The sequence below is a fragment of the Poecilia reticulata genome, linkage group LG8 (assembly GCF_000633615.1).
Source record: "Poecilia reticulata strain Guanapo linkage group LG8, Guppy_female_1.0+MT, whole genome shotgun sequence".
NCBI lineage: Eukaryota > Metazoa > Chordata > Actinopteri > Cyprinodontiformes > Poeciliidae > Poecilia > Poecilia reticulata.
In genome coordinates this window covers 25,372,041-25,387,021 of record NC_024338.1, presented here as the reverse complement: position 1 = coordinate 25,387,021, position 14,981 = coordinate 25,372,041, and the positions used below count along the sequence as shown (strand labels likewise).

Here is a 14,981-nt window from a genome sequence, read left to right as displayed (position 1 = left end):
TTATTCCCCTTTCCACATGTGAAAAAGTCCCTCCCCCAGACGGCGATCTCCACGCCTTCCCAAATTCCCAAACCGAGCGTAGGCGCACAGCTCGGTTCGGGCGCCCTCTCCTCCTCCTCCTCCTCCTGCTTCTCTTTATGTTGCACCAGCAAACAGGAACCCGGATAAAAGAGAGCAGGGACGCTCGACTAATTTCAGGAAGCAGCTAAAGGGAACTTTCTCTGGAGCTAAAAGTGCCTCAATCTAAAACAAAAATATTTTTTCAGTCATTTATATAAAGGATACCTTTTTTTTTTTTTAGAAAGTTCAACAAATACAATTAAGAATATTACAATTTAAATACTTAGAAGTCTAACAAATACAAATCAATATCAGTACGTATGAAAATAGTATATAGGCTATAATTACTAGTCCACCATGAAGCTTTAAATGGACTTTAATTGCAGACCAATCACCTTCTGTAGAGCAGCGTTAGCCCCGCCCACTGACTTTAATGTTGAAAGCTGATATGCTGAAACACAGAACATGATCAAATAAAGTAAATACCTAATATTTACTTTCCATTACAGACTGCACACATACACTTATGCATTTTATTTATTTAAGCATTTAAGTAATACTCAATAAATGTGCAAAGCTGTGATAAAAAAAAAAAAAGTTTGTACCAATGGGTTTTTTTTATTATTATTTTTACCCAAGGAGGTCTAGGTTGGTGCTTTCTTTCCTTAACTAATGAAATAATTATTTGAAAACTGCTTTTGTATTTACTCGGATTATATTTATCCAGTAGTTCATTTTGTTTTATGATATGAAATGTTTAAGTTTGACCAAAAAAAAGCTGTTCTCCCTAATCTGTAGGAAGGTAAACACTTCTTCACAGTGCTGTGCTTGTCTATTACATTTATATTTCAACTGTCAAATATGTGCAGATAAATTGCATTTGGGTCTTAATCTACAGAATGCAGCTCTTATTTCTTTACATTTTTGCTCCTATTTGATACCTATTTTCAAACCACATAAAGTAGAGCAATAATTGTTTTTTTGCATTAAACCTTAAGAGTTACACTTACTTAACGCTGTTTGCTTTCACGGGTTTATAGTAAAAAGGCGAACGCAAACACGTCAGAGAAACCCAGGCGCGGGGTAAATCCCTATAGATCAGGTACATATGGATCAGGTAGATTGTTTACAGCACTTCCTGGATTGGATCCTACGGAGCCCCCTAAGGAACACGAGGGATTTTATTTTTCTTTTGCGTTACGTCGCAATAGGCTTTGCGTTCTCTCGCCACGATGTACTGATTGGTTAATGAGGCATAATTTAATGCTGTAAGCCTTTCTTACGGTGTCCATTGTACTTTCTGCTTTGATATAAGGCTTTTGTGAAGTTTTTTCATGAAAGTCGTTGGGAAATATCTGAAGTTTTATATATTTTCTTTAGAATGGAAATGCACCACAAACCTATGATATAAACTTGGTAAACTTTCCGTAAGAAGGAAATAAATAAAAGATACATCCAAACTATTTGGACTATATCTGAGTTATTATCGCGGGGTAATAAGTCATCTGACAGTTTTGATTGTGTCTCTTTGTGTTGGTAGTCTGAATGGTTTAATTTTTATGCGCAGTTCCATCCCAACTTTACTCAAACAGACACAAACATGCTGAGAATAAATCGATTTTCAATCAGTTTTTTGCACCAAAGAGTTGAACACGGAGGCTCTTTAAATGTACATACATTTAAATTTTAAATTGGCCTTTTTGTAGACAAAATAGACCAGAAAATATTGCAATAAGGATGCTGCGAGAGAACGCAAAAGTTTTGCGAGGTAATGCAAAAGAAAAAAAAAAAAAAAAAGATATTTAGGGGGTCTCCGTACACAGCAATCAGTGACTTCATTTCCGGCGGCGTGGATTTTTTTTTATTTTCGCTCACTTTTAGCAAACTCGCTCTCGACCAACACCCACCAAACATCACATACACTTAATGCAGACACAGTTATGAAACCACGCAGGGACAAGAAGCTTTCTTCTTTCTGCGAAGCTCTGGGGCTCACCGCAGCAGATCATGATGACAATGAAGTTTCCACGGATTCTTCTGATCCGGATTTTGCCGACAGTGGAGATGAAGCGGATTTTCTTGAAGGCATCGATCCACTCCATGAGGAGTAAGTACATATATACCCTGCCAGCATGCCTAGGCGGACCTCATGTGGAGGAAAGGAGGGCTGATATATGGGTACCATATGGGTTTGTCCGCGAGTTCCATGGTGGCCCCACAAGGGTTTGCCCATGTAGGACCACAGCCCACCTGGGCCCTAAATGGACAAACCCATGTGGGGCCCATTTGGGCTGTGGCCCTACTTGGCCCTATATAAAATTATTTTTGTGAGTGAGAGAAAAACACAGGAAACGTGTGATTTTTTTTTTTATGTTATTAATTTCAGACTGAAAAAAAAATCTAACTCATCTGTAACTTCTGTGTGTGCAGTGAAGGTGATTATGTGGAGGAGAAGAAGGTCAAGGTGAAAGAGGAGAAGGATGATGTAGAGCAAAAGGACGATAAAGATGCTATTGTACGTTCTGTCGTGGCGGGAGGAAAAGGGAGAAAAAGAAGTCGGAAGAGTCGGTTTAAGTTAAGTAAAAAAAAGCGCTCCAGGTCAGAGACGCACTCAAGTTATAACGGCAGATGGAAAACGGAAAAGGAGCCTGACCATATGCCACGTCCTCCACTCCATTTCTTCCCAAAAAGAAAGCCAGGTGTGCAGCCACCACTTTCATATAGCAAAAGTAATCCATCTCCATCAGAGCTATTCAAAATGTACTTCGACCAGACTACCATCAAAATTCTGTGTGTAAACACCAACAAAAATGCAGCAAGACATTTGGCTGCCGGGAAAAAATGTAAATGGACTGACATCAAAGAAGGGGAAATGTATCAGTATATTGGGCTCACACTGTACATGGGGATTCTGAAACGGCCACAACTCAAAGATTTCTGGAAAACCACCACAATATTTCAGGTTTTGTACCCCCCCAAAGTAATGCCCAGAGATCGGTTCATAAACATCACTGCCAACATTCACATGAGTGACCCTGTGGCTGATGCTGTCAATGACAGCAAGAAAGGCACCCCTGAATATGACTGTCTTCACAGACTGCGGCCCCTGTACAACAGTGTGCAGGTCGCCTGCAAAGCTGTGTACCAACCCCAGCAACACCTCTCTGTTGATGAACGCATGGTAGCCACAAAAGCAAAAATTCGCCTGAAGCAATATATGAAACGCAAGCCGACAAAGTGGGGGATAAAACTTTTTGTGCTGTCTGACAACACAGGCTACACCATTGACTTCCAGATTTACACTGGGAAGGCCTCTGAGCCTTCTGGAAAGGGGATGTCCTTTGATGCCGTCATGTCTCTCATCAAAAAAGCCTACCTCGGATCTGGGTACCAGATTTACGGTGACAACTTTTACACCAGCCCAGCGCTGTTCAGTCACCTTTACGAGCTCGGCTTTGGAGCATGCGGGACATTCAGAAGCACGAGAATCGGTATCCCGAAAACAACCGAGAATGCCCTGACAAAAAAATCGCCACGAGGGTCTATTAGATGGATCAGAGAGGGCCCTCTCCTTTTTGTCAAATGGATGAACATAAGGGAGGTGAATTTGTGTTCTACCCTACACACTGCCTTTTCAGGAGACACCATCAAAAAAATGGAAAAGGCTGGAGGAAAACTTCAAGAGCTCGAGTTTCCAGTGCCGCCAGCCGTCTTAGACTACAACCGCTACATGGGGGGAGTGGACTTGTCAGACCAGCTGATTGGCTCCTACTCTTCACGGCGAAAGAGCAGAAAGTGGTACATGACGGTCCTGCACCATTTCATAGATATTGCTGTTACAAACAGCTATCTACTTCACAAAGAGATGTGTGGTAGACTGAAGGAGCGGGCATTGACACACCAGCAATTTTTTGAGCAGCTGACAACTGAGCTCTGTGGAGTCTCACCAACAGTCCAGAAGACGAGCTATGACCATTTGCCTGTTGCAATCGTCGAGGGGGCAACTGGGTCGAAGAAAACAACTGAGGGGCGCAGAAGGTGCAGGATTTGTAAAAGATCTACTCCCTTCATGTGTGAGGCATGCAAACTTCCTCTGTGCGTCATTGTGGACAGGAACTGCCACAAGGTCTACCACAGCTCCGGTGGTCGTGGTAAAAAATAATGTCCTTGTAAGATGATGAATGGCACAATGTCATATGTAGAACACGGACTGTGCTGATGTAAAAACGTTTCTTTGTGTGTATATGTGATTTATTCAAACTGGGGCCAACATACAAAGTACCGGAGACACTACTACTATAAAAACGAGAAATTACTTTGTTCTTGGTTATCTATGCACATGTTTTTCTCTGTCATACTGATTGTTTGTTCTATTGTTTTTTTAAAACTTGTTTGAAATAAAATAAAAATGAAAACATTTCTATTATTTTTTGCTACACATTATAGAATTTGTTTCAACTAAAAAATTAAGTTTACAAAAGTGTTTCACACAATATTTTTGTATTGGTAATTTTGAGGGATAAAATTAGGACATTTTTTAACATATTTAGTATATTGCATTGATATACTAAATATGTTAAAAATCATAAAACGAATGTAGTGTTTTGTGATTTTTTTTTGGCATTTTGTTTACTTGTTATGGATTAATAACATACACATTTTGAAAAATAAGGATATAAGTATTGCATTGATATACTGAATATTGAAATGCTAAAAAAATAGCTCCACAGCATTCAAAGATGTAAAAATAAACTCTGCCAAAACTTTATAATGATAGGACATAATTAAAGATGTATTGAAAAAAGATTATTAAACACAAAAAATGTGGAACTAGGAAGTGAACATGATTTAATATACAATAAGCAAACATTATGTGGTATTCTAAAGATAATCTGCGACCTTTATTTTGAATGCGATATAATCCCGTAATGTGGATTTCCCTTTTACAGTAATCAAGCTTTTATTTTGAAAGCCATAATAAAAAAAGATAACACCGCTTTAATTCATCAGTAAATGGGGCAGAAGCGCCATCTGTTGGTGATTTGTATCATTTGCACAACTTCAAAAAAAAATTCCCTAAAGCTTTAACTACCTTCAGTGCATGCAATACATTGTGCATGCGTTTGTTGTGATCCATTAAACTGAAAGTGAGTGTTCTTCTTCATACTATATGAACATTGATTAGATTATTAATATTTTGTGTGTGTTATAACACAGAGCAGCTGGGAAACTTGGAGAAAGAATATGATCTATCCAGGAGAACAAACATAACGACACAACTACACACAAAAAGCAGGTTTGGGGAGTTGGGAGGTACAATGTTTGAGGTAATGTTTTTCTTTAACGTGATGCAGCCTCGGGATCGGTTTTTGAATTGCACACAAAAAAAAAGTACATCTGCACTTCCTGTCTTTTTGAACCCCTTTATGTATTTTGCCTCAAATTACATGATTTAATATCTTTTATCTCTGCTCAATAGCAGCAATAACCAGGTTAGACTGAGTGTGAGATTAAGTCATGCCTGCTAATCCTCAGAGGCTGTGATCTGTGCAGGAGCAGCTTGGGCTGTGTAGCTGCAGCTCCTGCTCCTTGATTTGAGGAATATGGGGGCAGCTCTGGAATGGTTTCCCAGTCTTACCAGTCGTCAGGGTTTCACATTAACAGCAGTGTACCTCCTCTTCCTCAAAAGAATTCACAGTTCAGCTTGCTTATTCGCCAAGGGTGAAACTGGGCCTGTTTCTATTAGTAGAAGTAGTTGGCCTGTGTGTTGTTTGGGAGCCATTGGATTCCTGGTGTTTACAGGCACAGTTTGGAGGAAACCAATAACTCCCAGTGACTCCCTGTAAAAGGTCACACGGCAAATAACCCATTTCTCCTTTTTAATGAAAGCTAAATAGTTTATGGAAGCTGTGAGGGTACTATAAAAATATGTGGATGTATTAGCTAAGCATTTAGAGTTGAAGATAAATGCAGTGTTGTGAACTCAACAATGAATTCAAACACATTAAATTTATGTTTATCTGAAAAAATGTGAAACACAAAAAAATCAAGATAAAACTCCAGTGCATGGTTTGTCTATTTGCACCTGTGTAGATTAATTTTATATTTGTGCAAAAGCAGATAAAGGGGCTATATGGCAGTTTAAACTGTAAAATATTAGGAAAGTGCCATGTACACGTTTAACTATCCGAGAACTAAAGCAAAGATCTGGTGCCGACTACTTCCTGAAGCAACAGCAGTTAATCGAAGTTGATGGGCGGCCGTTTAATACAAACATCAGTTATTCCCAGTTTGCTTATAATGTAGTACAGGTTGTGATCTGTATTGCTTTAAAAAGACGCAGCAAACCTTAAATTTATTAAACTAAAGATAACGATGTAATGGAAAACTTGCACGGGAATTGTGTTAGTCCAGGAATTAAACGGAGCCAATGAAAGCACGTTGGCCTAGTCAGCTGAGGAGTAAATACAATCATTTATGTTGCTGGTTAAATTTTAATAGACTACCATGGACAGAATCAGAGCACACGCTTTATAAAATGTTACTTAACATTAGTATTTCTGTTTTATTCACTTGGATTATGACAAGATAGCACCGTGGAGCGAGCTAGTTAGCTTTAGCTAGTCTAGCTTTATGCAGAACGTCACGTTTTCTTCAAATATGCCCCTGTCAGGAATTATTTCCCGTTCGGGACTGTCATATCCACGCTTCGGATTAATTATTTTTGGTTCGAGTGATTTCACAATATTATGGAAAGGATGCAGTGTTTTCGAGCAACACCACGCAGCGCTCCGTTCGCTAACTAACGTTAACAGCTAACGTTAGCCAACTTATCCTTAGCTTTTAAAGCAACGGTGTAAAAACACTGTACATTTGGGGCTGCCAAAAAACGGATCTACACCATTTCGTCGATGATAGCAGCATTATTAAGCAGGTGTGAGATCGCCTGACCCACCCTTTGACAACGAGGGGTTCGGGAGTGTGACCGTAGCGGCGGCTTCACAATAAATGTCGTTTGTTTACGCTGGTTTAAGTGTTCACCCCCAAAGCTCCAGCCTTACGGCATATCACTCCGCACAACACGTAATGCTAAAACGAGCTCACAAATCATACTAGTAGCACACAAAAGCCATGTATCTTTATTTATATATCCGTTTAAAATTATTTAATTTAGAGAGTAGATTGCTTTATTGTTATTATTTTACATTAACACTGAAAGCGGACTACATTTTGTGTAAGGACCGCTTCATATTCGTTGCAATACAGGGGGCTTACATTTTATTACTCAATTACTTCTTGACGTTTTCGACTCCAAATAATTGTGCGTCGCAGATTTCGGAGTAGAATATACGATTACTCAGTTCTGGTAAATATCTAAACTATTTTAGAATATTAAAACCAGTTTCTAAATCAAAACATCTACTTATTACCCCTTTCTTTGTAAATAGTAGTGCCCATAAAAATGCCCGGGACTGCTTTTTTAATGTAGCTCGCGCTCTTTTGATTGACAGTATATGCTGTCCAATCAGAAAATTAGTTGAGCTTAGCAACAGCAAAGTTTTCCTGCAGCCCAATCAACAAAAAGGAGGGTGGTCTTTTTTGGGCGAATGATTGTACTCTCTCATTGGTTAAAAATCTCATCAGTTACGGCAGACTTGTGGACTATGTAGTTTAGAGAGAACGTCTCAGGCATTAGCTCTACTGTAAGGAGAACAGCATATCCCAGAATTCAGTAGACGTAACAAGGAGAGGCATGCGCACAGAGAGAGGCGGAGCTGCTATATAAACACGGACTCCCTCTTCTTCTGTAGCACACTGGACACAGTTGTGACGGTGAAACGCAGTCTCTGAGTGACGGCGGCCTTTGACAGCACTGAAACAGTTAATGGTAGTTAGCGACAGTTGCTCTGACAAATCCTTGGAGGAGTAACAAGTGTTTACTTATTCGGAAGTTTGTTTCCAGACGTGAAAGTGAACTTTTTTTAGACATTTTAAGTCTTTCTGGAAATCTTATTTTTTTCTAAAAAAAAAAAAAAAACAATACTTTTTTCATCTTTTAACGAACTTTGAATTTCTGCCTTTTGGGCATGGACATGCTCTAAGATGTGCTAAAACGGAACCAATAAGAAGGATATAATCAGGATGACGGAGCCAGCGGAGCAGACCCATCGCATGGTAACTTCAGGCAGTCCATCAGGTGAGAGTAGCGGGGACGCTTTGGAGCATCTCCCAGCCAACAACCGTGGAGGACCGCAGAACGGCGAGAGGGGGCGCCAGAGAGCGGAGAAGCATCAGCGTCAGGCGGAGGACTGCGAGGATATCAACACAGACAAGTTATGGCAAATGAAAGGCGGACGGAGGGAGGTGTGTCCCGCTTCAGCAGCCGGAAACGAGCTCTCCAAGTACCCGAATGCTACCGAGCCTCACAAAACAACCGATTCCGACGCTTCACCCGATTGTGATCACAAGCGACGCGGGAAAAAAGGCGAACACTGCCCGCTGCAGGAGACTTTGAACCGGTCGGGAGTGGAGAATTTACTCATCGACTCCGACACTGGCTTGGAAGGACGTCTGGGCAAAAAGAGACACAGACGCAGGACCTCGAAGAAGAAACGCCACTGGAAGCCTTACAACAAACTTTCATGGGAGGAGAAGAAAGCCCTGGAGGAGCGGGAGACCGTGAGAGCTTCGCGGATGAGGGAGGAGATGTTCGCCAAGGGGCTCCCCGTCGCGCCCTATAACACCACCCAGTTCCTGATGGACGAGCACGACCGAGAGGAGCCCGACCTCAACACAGAAACCGGGGTCCGGCGGCTCTCTGGGGTCGGCGGTCGCATGGAGGACACTGGAAGCGAGGAGGACCTCTTCGACAACGAGGAGGAAGACGACGACGACGGCAGCGGAGGAGGCGGCAGCGACGGCATCGGGAGGCCCGGGAACGCAGGTGGAGAGTACCTCCAGCGGGACTTTTCCGAAACCTACGAGATGTACCACGTCGAGAGTCTGCAGAACATGACAAAACAAGAGCTGGTGCAGGAGTACCTGGAGCTGGAGAAGTGCATGTCCCGGCTGGAGGAGGAGAACAACCGGCTGCGGCGCGCCGTGGAGCCCGGGGCCGCCGCGGAGAACCCCCAGGTCCGACTCCGGGAGTTGGAACTGGAGCTGGAGAGACTGAGAGCCGAGAACACCGAGCTGCTCCTCCAGAGTCAGCCCACCAAGGAGAGTGGGCAGGTCGCTATGAATTGAAAAAAGAAAAAAAACTCAAACGATTCAAGAAGGTGGGGAAAAAAAAAACTGGACTACTGTTCTTTTTCTTCTAATTATTTTTTTTTATCAGTTTCTGTAATCAGTCTGTTGTCTGGACAAAGAAAGTCGTTGCACGGCGATGCAATAACCAACATGACGTTTCTTTTTCATTTGGGCTGTAAGCTGTCCTGTTAAATTTTCTTCAGGAGATGTAAATATTTCAATATGAATATTCTCCATTTTTATATATATAAATATATATATAAAAAAAGATGTTTAACAATACCAGGTTTCTGTTTTTCCAGTACAACTTTATAGGAATATCTGCTGACAAACTCTTCCATGTTTCAAAAAAAAAAAAAAAAAATCTAATTTCCTCTCCAGAAATCAAATAAGAAATAACGGCAAAGTAGAGCAGCTTGCCAATACCTTTTTTGTTTTTCTTTTTGCAAAAGCAAACTCCAGACTTACCATTTTGACAGTTGTGTGTTATAATTGGTTCAAATAATAATAAAAAAGTTTTGATTAAAGGTGTCTTGTTGCAAAGTTTGATCCTAGAAGATACAGGAAGCAGTCTCTGAAAGCAGCTGTTTGATGCTTTTGATAACGAGGCTTTTTTTTCTCCCTTTGTAATGATTTCACATTGGGACAGTGCAGGAAGAAATCGATTAATGTTCCCAAAGGAACCAAATCTAAAGTTAATTTGTGCATGTTCCTACTATCAAAGTGCATTTGCACTTCTGACTGCATACATTTGTAACCGCAGCATTTAACGGGAAGTGGCCTCAAAGATTTGGATGCCGTTTCCTTTTTGTGCAGAAGCAAACATTAAGACTGAAAAAAAGGACCGCTTTATTCATTTGCCGCCTCCAGGGGGCGACATTCAACAAAAACCCAACACAACTTCTCTTTTAAACATATTTCTGTTTATTTACATCATATACCTTTTTCTTTGAAGCAAACAGCCACAAGGGAAATAATTTCAGGCGGACAAGCTTTTTTTTTTTTTTTCTTTCTTGTTTTTAGTCATCAGTTATAGTCAAAATCAATTCCAAATGTACACAATACAGTATGTTACATATTAAGGTATGTACAAAACAATTTAGTTTTAAAATACAACAATAAACATTAGATAAAATCACATTTCAGTACATCACACAACAACAGATGAGGTTTGTTCACCTTTAGGAAATTTGATATCATCTGGCATGACCGAATGTGGTTTTAGGGTGGGACATGTTGGGTGTACCATGTTCACATGACCTCAGTTTGTTTCAGGGGCGAAGCAGAAGCAGCTGAGGGATTTCTATGCCTTTTATTGTTTCCTTCGTCTTAGCAGCATTAGTAACAGCTGTTATAAGCGCCTCTTGTTGAAGGCGAAGGGAGTGCATAGATGCGTCCTTGGCTTGAAGTGTGCTTTTTAGTTTTCCACTCGGAGTTTAATAATGTACACGTCTTTGGGTCGGTCAGCCACGTCGGGAGAAAGGAGGGGATCCAGATACAACAAAATGAAATAATACAAAAAAAAAAAAAAGACAAGACCTGCGCATGGCACCGCAGAAACAACACATTCCAGAAAATCAGGCACTTGTAGAAGAATCTCGAGGTAAGAAAAAACTAGAACTTTATCATTCTTCACTGGAATATTTGGTCAGAGAAGTTGTTTGTGGTTCTTTATGATGGTTTAACACATAACATAAGACTTTATTATACAGTTTTGTGAAAAAGTTCCCCATCTTACACATTTCTTCGTTTTTTTGGTCACATTTGGATGTTTTATGTTATGGTACAAATTAAATACAAAAAGCAGTTTTGAAGGTGACTTTCTTACCATCTCAACTGTTTGAATGAGGATTTAATTTATTCATAGAAAAGAGCAACCCAAATCAGTTTGGCAATATTTTAAAAAATTTAATCCCCAGAGAGCAAAATTTGGCCCAGATCATCACACCACCACCCCCGTATTTGACTGTCGGATAAATTTATGCTACTCTAAGGAAGTCCAAACAGTTCCACTCGTTTTCAGAAATGTTTTGGGAATCATCTTTGTGTTGTTTTTGGATGGGAGCGTCTGTCTTGGAGTGACGCCCAGTAATTTAGCCTCTTTCGTATTAAATCATGAACACTGAATTTAACTGAGACACCTGCAGTGCTATAAATGTTATTCTTGGTTCCTTTGTGACCTCCTGGATGAGTCATAAATGTCTTCTTGGACTAATTTTTGGTAGGTCAGCCACTCCGGTGGAGGTTCATTTCAAGTCGTCATTTGTGCTTCGCAGCTCTTATTGTGATTCACTGCAGTCCCACAGGCTGAGAAATGGATTTCCAGACTGATAGATGTCAAAAACTTTGTTGGGTCAGAGCAAGTTGCTTTTTTTAAATATCTGTTTCTACTTTTAGTTTAAAATGATTTCTTCAGGGTTACAGAAACTGGACCAAAGCAGGATTAATTACCCTGTTTTATGGTGTAACTAAGGTGGAGGATTTAATACTTTTTCCCTTCAATAAATCAAACCATCATATAAAAGCTGCTTCTTGTGTTTTCTCAGGTTATCTATGATGCTACACGTTTTCTATTATCAAATTTCAGCTGCAACAAAAAGGAGAAACGGAATAAATGAGTGAAGCGGGGGACACTTTCCACAGACCTGTTTTCAGTTTCTCCATTGTACCATTTCAACCAGTCAGTTAGGATTCATTAAGAACCTGACCTTATGGAAAACTCCCAGCCACACACATCCCCCCCCAAGGTAAAAACTGCGCCGACAGATGAATGCTCAGTGGGGATGGGCTGAAAAAAGATCCCAAACTAAAAAGGTGAAAATGTGAGATCTGAGGTAACGCGAAAACAACGATGAGCTCAGCCGTCGGCGTGCCGATGTGCCTGCAAACGCTCCCAAAGGGATCTGCTGGACTTGCTACGTGCAATCCCCAGATAGTTTATTTGATGGATGTTTGTTTAAAGTAGATCGCTTTCATTGAAAAGTCAGTATCTCAGGAGATAAAGGTAGTCTGCACAGTGCTGTGAATCAGAAAGGCCATCTATGGAGAAATAAGGATCAGCTTTAGTCGTGTTTATCTCCCTCCAACAGGTACGCTCAAGAGGTTCACTGAACAATAAAAGTACTGTTTTTATTTTTTACTTTAATACAAAATATATAATATATATTGAATATAAACAAAAAAAATAATATATTAAGGGAAACATTTCAAGTAACTTCTTGAAAGAAATGACTGCACTCTGTGCACGTTTTGTAAACCATATAAAAATAACTAAAAAAAAAACAACTCACAGGTGAAAACAAACATTTATATTTACATAGGTTAACTTAACAAGGCTTTGTACAAAATGCTACAAAACGTGATCATTTCTGCACAAACACTCATAGACGTTATTAACAAGTAGAGACAGACATCTGTGTCCTTGTGTCGGACTAAAAACGGGAGTTTTACAGTGAGCGAGGTCAGGAAGACTGGTAGCAGGATAAAAGGAAATCTGCTGAATTTACTCCTGTTGCATGATAGTTTTTGTAACATTTACCATTAAGCTGAATTAGCTAGAAGCACCATTTTTTTCTCAACCAGAGCAAAGCTGCACAACAGCGCCCTCCTGTGACCAATTGAGAGCATCTCTCCTGTGAGTCGGGAAGGAAGGGATGCCTGTTTTTACTAAATTGTGGATTTTTGGCGTTAACAATGAGTTTTGTTTATGTCTTATACGAAGCCCCTAAAGGGACATTGAAGAACAAAATAAAATTAGACTAATAAGTGCACGAGACACAGCATGATGCGCATCACATACTATCTCGTGTGCAACACATAGCATCTGGTGCGCATGGGTTAATATGTGGATTGCACCATATTGTATCTTCTATGCACAGGAAAGTTTTTTAAATAATAAAAAAGCTAAGAAAAAAACCCCTAAAGCTTTGGCAACACTGGGGTTCCCCTTGCCATGCCAAAATGAATAGCACCTGGAGGTTTTCACAGGTACTGGTGGAATCTGGAGGTGGGGGCTTGGCGTGTAACTGGTTCGTGGTCCAGGCTGTCTGCTCCTTGAGTTTTCACCTGGTTTTGGTTGGCGGGGGAGAGCGGGAACTCATTGACGCTCAGCGGGGGTCTCTTGTCGGACGTCTCGGTGGGTGAGGCCACCACGGTGTGTCTCCGCCACGCTCGTTTCTTCCTCCGCGTTTCGGGTGATGGAGGTTTTCGCAGCCCCACGCTGCGCAGGTCGTCGGCGGAGCCCAGCAGGCGAGCCCGGACGTGCTCGGCCAGAGACCTGCCGCCCGGGCCGGTGGGGGTGAAGGAGGCGGCTTCGCTGGGCGGCAGGGCGGGTCTCGGCCGGGACAGGCGCAAGCTCTCCTGGCTGCTGCCGGAGGAAGCGTTCGTTCTGGAGGGGTCTCGCTTCGGTTTTGGTGCGCTGTCGGACCCGGAGCCGGTCCCCTCAACCTGGAACTCCGGCAGGTCCAGGGAGCGGACTTTGGACTTCTCCGACTTCAGTTTCTTTCTGGCCAGAGTGTCGCATTGGATCAGCTTGTGGGAGTTGAAGGAAGGCCGTGAGTGGAGTCTGTGAGCGTTGGAGGAGGAGGAAGAGGAAGGCGTGTTGGAGCGCGCTCCTCCTTCGCTCCTCTCGACAGAGTCGGCTGAGTTAACGGCCGGCGCTGCCGGGGTGAGGAGGTTCATGGGCGAGAGGAGCGGCGGTTTGCACTGGGAGTAGAGGAAGCTGCGAGGTGCCGATGACGGCTGGTTCGTGGGCGTCGTCGGTTCTTTGCTGGGCCTCTCCTGGGTTAGGGAGCGCGAGACGAAGCCGCTCTCGTTGTCCGTCTCGCTCACCAGCTCGCTGTGCTCGTCGTCGGCATCGTCGCCCCTGCCCTCTGACCCCAAGCTTCGCCCTAACGTGGAAAGGGTGGAGTAGCCGGAGACAATGGAGCGAGCGTCCTCTGGCGCTCTCCACGACGGGCCCTTCGCCTCCTCCGCCTGCACCGCCTCGTCCTGCAACAAAATAGCTGTCTGCCTTCCTCCTGCCTCCTCTTCCTCTTTACAGCACGGCCGACTGGGAACAACGGCTACCACTTCCTCGTCTGCCTCCTCTTTCTCTCCACCTGCTACAACTTCCTCCTCCTCCTCCTCATCGTCGTCGTCGTCTTCCTCCTCCTCGTCCTCTTCTCCCTCAGCTCGAGGAGCAGTGTCTCCTCCTGGCGACTCTGCCTCCTCTTCCTCCTCCATCCCAAGGTGCCCCGCTTTCACCGGTTCGTGCTCGGAGTCGTCATCGGTGCTGCTTCCAACGCGGCGGGCGAGGTGGCGCTTCCTTCGCTTGCGGCCTGTGACGGCGGACATGATGGACAGAGCCAGGAAGTCCTTGGCGGTGAGGTCTTTCTTTGACCCCCATGATCCCTGAAACAGGAGGAAATGCTGCTGTTACCCTGACAAACTTTCTGTCTTACATCACAGTTCAGGTCAGAAGTTTAAAGAAAGCAATCTTAAATAAATAAATCCCAAAAATACCAGTTTGTGTAAATTTTGGGCCAGAAACGTTGCGCTTAATAAACCGTCATGCATGTGTTTGAGAGATGTTACCTTTGATTTAGCTGAGTCACTGTTGGTTGAGTCTGTGGAAGAAGAAATGAAGATGTCAGAAGTTAAAAAGTGAACAAGTCAAAGCGGTCGGTCATGGT

At 42.5% G+C, this 14,981-nt stretch overlaps 3 protein-coding genes across 13 annotated transcripts in view; 2 read left to right on the top strand and 1 right to left on the bottom strand.

Annotated features, from left to right (window-relative positions):
- Positions 1-375: 375 nt before the first annotated feature.
- Positions 376-4,506, top strand: LOC103469342 (piggyBac transposable element-derived protein 4-like). Its single transcript, XM_008416950.2, has 2 exons — positions 376-2,167; positions 2,491-4,506. Exons 1-2 carry the CDS (start codon positions 2,001-2,003, stop codon positions 4,220-4,222), a joined length of 1,899 nt encoding a protein of 632 aa, XP_008415172.1. The 5' UTR covers positions 376-2,000; the 3' UTR covers positions 4,223-4,506.
- Positions 4,507-7,800: 3,294 nt separating this feature from the next.
- hexim1 (HEXIM P-TEFb complex subunit 1) lies at positions 7,801-9,836 on the top strand. The gene has a single exon (XM_008416951.2). It carries the CDS (start codon positions 8,203-8,205, stop codon positions 9,304-9,306), a length of 1,104 nt encoding a protein of 367 aa, XP_008415173.1. The 5' UTR covers positions 7,801-8,202; the 3' UTR covers positions 9,307-9,836.
- Positions 9,837-10,213: 377 nt separating this feature from the next.
- Positions 10,214-14,981, bottom strand: part of arhgap23a (Rho GTPase activating protein 23a) — an 81,132-nt gene continuing 76,364 nt past the window's right edge. For all 11 annotated transcript variants that reach the window (XM_008416963.2, XM_008416958.2, XM_008416952.2 and 8 more), the window contains 2 exons: positions 14,884-14,915; positions 10,214-14,700 (listed from right to left, as the gene is read on the bottom strand). In XM_008416963.2, the coding sequence (XP_008415185.1) occupies positions 13,291-14,700; positions 14,884-14,915 (1,442 nt within the window). In that variant the 3' untranslated portion in view covers positions 10,214-13,290. The remainder of the gene's footprint in view (positions 14,701-14,883; positions 14,916-14,981) is intronic.